At 34.3% G+C, this 7,558-nt stretch overlaps 3 protein-coding genes across 3 annotated transcripts in view; 1 reads left to right on the top strand and 2 right to left on the bottom strand.

The window, feature by feature from the left end:
- The window catches only part of LOC108973632, a gene marked incomplete at its 3' end in the record, with an annotated part of 45,784 nt that overhangs the window by 30,916 nt on the left and 7,310 nt on the right, over positions 1-7,558 (bottom strand).
- LOC108973634 lies at positions 527-1,038 on the top strand. Its single transcript, XM_018941022.1, has 2 exons — positions 527-612; positions 672-1,038. Exons 1-2 carry the CDS (start codon positions 527-529, stop codon positions 1,036-1,038), a joined length of 453 nt encoding a protein of 150 aa, XP_018796567.1.
- On the bottom strand, positions 821-2,289 carry LOC108973633. The gene is made up of 4 exons (XM_018941021.1): positions 1,924-2,289; positions 1,769-1,871; positions 1,398-1,712; positions 821-907 (listed from the first exon to the last, which is right to left on the bottom strand). Exons 1-3 carry the CDS (start codon positions 2,216-2,218, stop codon positions 1,559-1,561), a joined length of 552 nt encoding a protein of 183 aa, XP_018796566.1. The 5' UTR covers positions 2,219-2,289; the 3' UTR covers positions 821-907; positions 1,398-1,558.

Genomic DNA, 7,558 nt, shown 5'->3' on the forward strand with positions numbered 1-7,558 from the left:
TATATATAGTATGTCAAGAAACTCTGTACACACTGAAAAAAGTATATATTTTTTAACTTTGCGTGCAAAAAAACGCCTTTAGTTATTTCTTTTCAATATTTTTTAAAACAACAAAATATGAGTTTATACCATGTTCAGACCGACACTTAATCACACGATTTTAGCTGTTGAACGGATTATCCCACTAATCTTAATCTTAATCTTAAATTTATCAAGATTTCGCCGTACAAAAATGACAGTTCAAAATCACTTCATTACAATCATTTGAAACTGATCCACGCTAAATCTGTCTGTGCGACTCTGATTTAGCGTCATCGGTTGGTCAAATTTGTTTAAACGCAGCTGATTTTGACACTATAAACTGTCAGAATTTAAAACTAACAGACAAAGAACAAAATAAATAAAATATGGAAAAAAAACTCCAAAAAAAGAGAGTAATGTGGAGTGACACTGCCGAGGCCGACCTAATAGAGGCATGGCAACTAAGCTGCGATCAACGCGAAAAAATAACCATATATATGAGAAAATGTCTGCTACAATGCTTTTGCCTGGACACGAATATACGTCCACTGAAATCAAAATTAAATTGAACAATTTTACAAACAAATACAGGTAAGTAATAAATTATGAGGTAAACATATAACATTAAATTTTTTATTTTTTATTTTTAGACAAGAAAAGCAGGAAATTGGCCCATCGGGTGGCTGCCCTAGTCGGTGGATATATTATGCGGCGGTCCACCATGCGCTAGGCGGTTTTAAAAGTTTTTGTTCCGCCGAACTTCTATTTTCAGTTGACATTGATCCAATTTTTGTTGAGGCCGATGTAGAAGGACAGTCGCCGCTCCCAAGCCCAGGCGATGGACCTTCTACGTCGCATGGTTGCGCTCGGCCATCATCAAGCGATTCTGCCAAAACGAAAAAAGCAAAAACAATAATGGAGGAAATTAAAGATGACTTATTAAAGGCGACTGAGGCGATGAAGGAAGCCGATGAAAAGCGCCTTTCTCTCCTACAAGAATACATTAGCGATTCATAAGAAGTGAAGGACGCTTTCATAGACTTCCTTCGTCGCCAAAATTAGATTTACATTTTTTTTTAAGTTTTAGTTTAAGATACTTGTGTAAGATAAATGATGAATGGAAAATGAGTTTAAATATTATATGTTAATCAAAATGAAAATATATATGTAATATATAAAATATATATATATAAATGAATAAATGAATACGAATATGAAAAATAAATATTAATATGTGAATGAATACGAAAATATATATGTATGTAACATATATAAAATATAAAAATATCTGTTTTTGTACTGGAATTGAATTATGAGGTATGTAAGTATGGATTGGTTGAGATTTAATAATATTTCAAAGTTGAATAATAACTCACCGAATTACGAAACGAACGCTTGTCTTATTTCCTCTGTCGTCTAAACCTTCCCTTTAAATGACAGAAAGCATTCTCCACCACTCTTCGGCATTTCGAGAGTACATAGTTGAATTTTTTTTTTTTATCCAAACGTTGGTTTACACAAAATGGGTATGATTTCATCAAACGACTGGAACATTAACTGACGATATTTGTCTACTCATGTCTTTAAATATATTAGATTGTGCCAAATCGTTTTTTAAAGATGATCTCTCAAATATTGAAGAGTCATTACAACGGCCTGGACTACCAACGTTGATGTATATAAAGCGACATCTATAATATTAAAGAAATACCTTAGGTGTTTAAACGAGCTTCATGAAAAAATTTACCTTGCATCTACTAAAGCCAAAAGAACTGTGGAATACCAGCCTTTGTAATTGTAGTAGTCAACAGCATCTTCTGCGGCTAGGCGAACTACTATATGACAACTATCTAAAACTCAAAAATATATAAAAACTCCAAAGTAAAAAATTGAACTTATTACCTATAGCTCCTGACACTTGAGAGAAACCCAATGATTCAAAACCATTTAAATACTCGCGCAATTGAATATCGCTCATTGGGAATTTCTTCAAATACAAAGGCCACAAACAACGCCAGACTTCATGACAGAAATCAATTAGAATAGAGTAGACAGTGCTTTTACCAAGTCCGAACATATTTCCAATTGTTCGGTATTCTGCAGAAGAGCCAAGAGCATATAAAGCAATAGCAATGCGTTTCTCTAATTGAATTGCTTTGCGGTAGTTGGTGTTTTTCTTCTCCAAACCTTTCAACATAATACACAATTCAATGAAAGAATTCCACTTCAGTCGTCGGAAGTTGTTTTTAAAAAATGCATCTAAATTCACCTGGAAGTCGACTTCCCAAAACGTTGGGCCACGAGCCTGAATTATAATACCAATATTTATATATGTACTTGTTTTATCCAAATAGACTTTGTTGTATTTGCTCCATATTGACTACACATTTTTAGTGCTACCTGTTCATGTAGCAAACGTTTCAGTGCTACGCGGTTAGAATCAAACAATTCCCAAATTATTTAAATTGAGCGGAGATAATTTAGAAAAAAGAAGACAATTTTTATAACAACGTACGACATTACAATGTTTTAAATACTTTGATGTTTATGGCTGAATGTCAAAAACATCTGATTTATAAATCAGCAACGGCAGTAAGAACACTTTTGGATTATGAAATGCTTAAATGTTATCTAATCTTTTAAATTTTCGGTCTGAACATAGTATTACACATTTTTGACACTGTCAAGAAACTCTCTATACACTTTAGATTTCGATTCTGTTTTGTTCTATTTGAAGAAAAAACGGTACTTTACCGTTATCTATGCTTATGTACTATGGGCTATTTTGCATACCTTTTCATTTAATTGCGATATCTTTCTGCACACGTGTCAAAAAGCTTATTTTAAAATTATTTAACATGCCTGGAGCTAGATTGACTTTTGACGTTACCCAATAGATTTATTATTATCACCAAATTGGAAAATCTATAGCTGAGCTAGTGGAGATGTTTTGTGCATCGCGAAAAACAATTTATAATGTTTTACATCGAGCCGAAAATGTAGACAGACTGGAAGCAAAGTGTGGAAGTGGTCGAAAGGAGAGATTGACGAGCGGGCAGACCGCCTTATCATGCGTAAGGTCTGCCACCTAATTCTGAGAAACAAATACTCTTCAAGGATTGCGCGTAAGAAGCCGCTACTTTCGAAAGTAAATGTTGAAAGCGCTTAACCTTTGCTGTTGACATGAGCATCAAGCCGGACAACTATTGGGATGACGTCATATTCTGTGACGAAACCAAAATAATGCTGTACTACAATGACGGACTAAGTAGAGTATTGCGCAAGCCGTTAACAGTTTTACATCAGCGCAACATCATTCCGACAGTAAAATTCGGGAAATTGTCGGTAATGGTTTGGGGATGCATTAGCAGCAAGTGAGTGGGAGAGCTTGCGTTTATTGAAAATACAATGAATGCTGAGCAATATCTCTCCATTCTCACAACAAAGTTGAGGCAAAGTGCGAACAAATTTGGCTTTATTGTCGCCAATAAGACAAAATCAAAATTTTATCAGGACAATGATCCCAAACATAAGGAGCTCACTGTGCGCACATGGCTCCTTTACAATTGCCAAAAGGTCATAGATACACCTCCTCAGAACCTCGACTGAACCACATTGAAAATTTTTGAATTTATCTAAAGAAAAAAGGCAGCTCAAAAACCGCGCCGCCTTAAAAGCAGCAGTACTGGAAGAGTGGCATAAAATTCCCTTGAAATATGACCTAGCTGGTCAGTTCCATGAAAAATCGCACTAGGCTCATAGTTGAAGCTAAGGGGAGTCATAATAAATATTAAAATTAGTTTAAGATAGTAAGTTGTTAAATATATTAATTAAACTATAGTTAAGGTACTTTGTGTAAACTGAGCTATTGCTTTCACTAATAATTTGTGTACGGTCGCAATAAAAACATCATGGCCACCACTGGTGAATAAGGGTGGCGAGAGGTCAAAACGGGTAGCAGAAAGCGAAAATGCTATAATATTTAATTATAAATTTATATTTGTAAATTTATGAATACTATTTTCAATTTTTGCTGTAAGGTTTATAGTTGTTATGTGTGGACCATAAGGGATAACTATTGTGGAAAAGTTTGGAATTACATATCATAATAATTCGTCTGAACAGTATTTCACGATTTTTTATTGTAAGGTAAATCTAGAGATAATTATAATAGCCATGTTTCCTATATTTTAAGTATAAAATTATGTAATCTCAAACTACATACACCTTTTATATGTCAGAATTGAGCTATACGCCGGCGATCAGGAATCCTACTCGTTCCCAAATAGATTGATCATCCTAACAGATTTACCACATTATTTTTTAGTTCTAAGTTTTTAAATAAAAAATTATTCTTAAAGAAATTATTTTTTGAATTTGCATTATATATATAGTAGTAAAAAGTAGTTTAAATTAGCTTACGCAATACTATTTTGCCATGCTTAATAGCAACACTGGCATAATATTTAAAAAAATAAGTGATTGCTCGAAATGTATTCCGTTTGAAATTATTCAAATCGATAATAACTTGTTTGGCCCAAATAAAAATACAAATCAAATTTGGTACTTTTTAATAGCGGTTCATTATTAGCCAAATTACATTTATAACATTTACATTACATTTATTAATTCTCTAGATGTAAAGACGAATTGTAATTCAGGTGTATGCAAATGTTTCTTTTTCAAATCGCTGCTTGGTCACCAACGCCACCAACTTTCACGTTTTTCACGTAGTTCTTCCAGATGTTCTATCGGTTTTGGTGGAGCTGGTTCCTCCCACTCTCCCAATTCGGCATCATAGCAGCACGATATGGKCGCAATTCCCATGGTACTTCCTCTTCCATGGAGGTCAATTGTACACCCAAACGACATCGGTAATACAATCGATACGTTCCATTTGCAGCTCACCAATAGGTTGTCCTGGACAGATAAGCTCAGTGAACTCGGCTTTCAATAGGAATGCATGTCTTAAAGACGGTATCCCCACCATTTTTAGCTTTGCGCATAACAAGATGGAACCAGTCAATTAAGTCGCTCAACTGGTACCGCTTAGGTCTGCAAGGTGGGTGTTGAGTGTTTAGCATATTAGAAAGTATGTAAATTCATTTTGCTCAAAACCTACCCAACAGCTTGATAAACCTGACCAGTAGTATCGGGATCCTTAGTCCAATTGACAATAGCTTGTGCAACATCCGAACAGCACATTCATCGTAGTATTTGCTCTTCAAAGCGTTGCTTTCACCCTCAAGCACAAAGCTTATTGGTTTGAGACCAGCTTTAAGGCAGACAAATAATCAAACGTTGTACACCAGCTTCTTTGCTGAAAAAAAATTAAAAAATAGATGGTAAATCTTTTGAAATAAAGTTCAATTTTAGCTTACCTAGCAATGCAACGTTTACCTACCACGAGCACGTCATTGAATGTAAAATTTTGTCTCGAATTCACGACCAACTCAGTTAATAACTACATTTGAGTACTTCACAGCATCGCGTATCGTTTTTTATCTCTTAAATCACAAAATTGGAACAGCACCTGACCCATTACGCAGCAATATTAACGAAGCTATGTTTATTTATTTCGTACTTTTATTGGAATAAAATCCCAGTCGATCCGTTATTTATCTTCCAAATGGAAATTTTCAAACATTTGTTCCAGATTTAAATAACTAAATAAACCATAGTAAAGATTGTTCCAGGAAATAAATTCTAACAAGTTGTGTTGCAAAAACCTACGTTGTGATGACAAAAATATAAGTATGGTTGTGAATGAGCATATTCTGGACCCCACTATTCGGCATGGTTGCTTCGTAACATTTTTCTGTGGTGAACATTTGTTAACTTACCACAGTTAAAAAGAGGCTTAAATAAATAACTTAATTTTTCATGTATTCGCTCATATTGTTCTCATCTTTAAGAATATATATTAAAATAAAAATATTTTTCTTTGAAAATACATTAAAGTTTTATATATAATCAATATTTTTGGGACAACTTTTTCATAAATTTTAAGAAAATAACACAATGCAACCATTTTCCGGTTAAAAGTCGGCCATCTTCGATTCTAATAGAAACTCAGCCCCGGACTCCCCTGACGTTCCTACAGTGGCACCTCTCGGCTGTCCCTTTGTTTACATAACATCAGCTGATAGTGACTCTACTCCTCCTCTACCGTGGTTTTATTAGTAACTAAGAGGAAAAAGTATACCACAGATAATGAGACCCAGTGAGAGAGCAATTGCTAAACGTCAAAACCTACCGAACTTTGACAGTTGACTGGATTGAGTAGGTTTTGACGTTTTACAATTGGAATGACTGGAACGACTAGATTGAAATTATACCAAAATATATGTGAACGGAGGAATTTATTGCCGCCATCTGGCCATAATGGAAAATGTTATAAAAAACGCTTATTTTGGGGCGCTCTCACACTGGAATAAGTTGGACATCCCATTATCCCTGAGTATACTATGCATGCTGCGCACAGGCAGCGAATATGTATAAAGAATACGCGCAACAATTCAAAGGGTGCGTACACATCTCAATGGGTGTTATATACATTGAGAGCAGGATATAAAGGCACATGTTATATATAATATAATGTGTTGCTATATAGTAGTCTTCATATTTCCAACATTCCTTCTCAACGCAGTATATTCACATTTTCAAATTAATACAAGTAAATCAAATAATTTCCTTCTACAAGCCAATTCAAAAATTAAGAAATATTTACTTTACAGTAATCCTATTAAATTAATACATTTTACATGTTGACTCAAATTCTTTGTCCACACATTAGCAATCATATATTATGTCTGGACATATTCAAATTCTACACTTTTAACTAGCTGCCTCGACAGACATTGCCCTGCATGATATTTTAAGCTATTAGATATTTTTATATTAAACAAAATTTGTAATCACAAATAATAAAATAATTTCCTTACTCTTTAAGGTGAAATAACTTCAATTTTTTTTAGAATAAATTCGTTGTAATCAATAATGTTTCTTTAATTTTATTTTAATGCGAGTTGATGAACAATATTTTTAAAAGCAAAATGATAGGTGAGCAGATATTTAATCGGAAGTTATGTGGTGGCATTCGTATATTAATCTAGCGAATTCAAAAAAACCAACAGAACAGAATTCAAAAAAATCGTCAGAATCGGTAACAATGTCGTTCGATTTGAACCATTGTATTTAAAAGGGTGAATATCGATATATTTTGCTGCTACAATATCTCGTTCACGAATCCAAGTACGATTATTATATATAAATCAAAAACAATTATATGAAGCATTAATGTCTTCTCGCAATTAATTTAGTATATTAAGATTATAATCAAGAAACCAGGTTTGCCTGGTTAAGCTGAGCTCAGGCTACTGCCGGGGTCACAGCTAGCGGATAGTGGACGGCCTACTCTAAGTAGGTTAGCTGAGAATAGTATACGCAGCCCCCAACCAAGAGCTACAGGAGAGGAGGGCTTGGCTCAAAACGCCTAATACGCCCAATGAACCTCCGGCGAATAGGCGAGAAGATG

The sequence above is a fragment of the Bactrocera latifrons genome, unplaced genomic scaffold (genome assembly GCF_001853355.1).
Source record: "Bactrocera latifrons isolate USDA-ARS-PBARC rearing strain unplaced genomic scaffold, ASM185335v1 scaffold_496, whole genome shotgun sequence".
Classification (NCBI taxonomy): Eukaryota; Metazoa; Arthropoda; class Insecta; order Diptera; family Tephritidae; genus Bactrocera; species Bactrocera latifrons.

Bases quoted from the DNA above. Each gene is read 5' to 3' on its own strand.
- LOC108973634 (XM_018941022.1), top strand. From the start codon at position 527: ATGTCTGCTACAATGCTTTTGCCTGGACACGAATATACGTCCACTGAA. The intron at 613-671 runs GTAAGTAATAAA...TTTTATTTTTAG, and splicing joins AATTTTACAAACAAATACAG to ACAAGAAAAGCAGGAAATTG.
- LOC108973633 (XM_018941021.1), bottom strand. From the start codon at position 2,218: ATGTTGAAAGGTTTGGAGAAGAAAAACACCAACTACCGCAAAGCAATT. The intron at 1,872-1,923 runs GTAATAAGTTCA...TTTGAGTTTTAG, and splicing joins TCAAGTGTCAGGAGCTATAG to ATAGTTGTCATATAGTAGTT. The intron at 1,713-1,768 runs GTAAATTTTTTC...TTAATATTATAG, and splicing joins TTGGCTTTAGTAGATGCAAG to ATGTCGCTTTATATACATCA.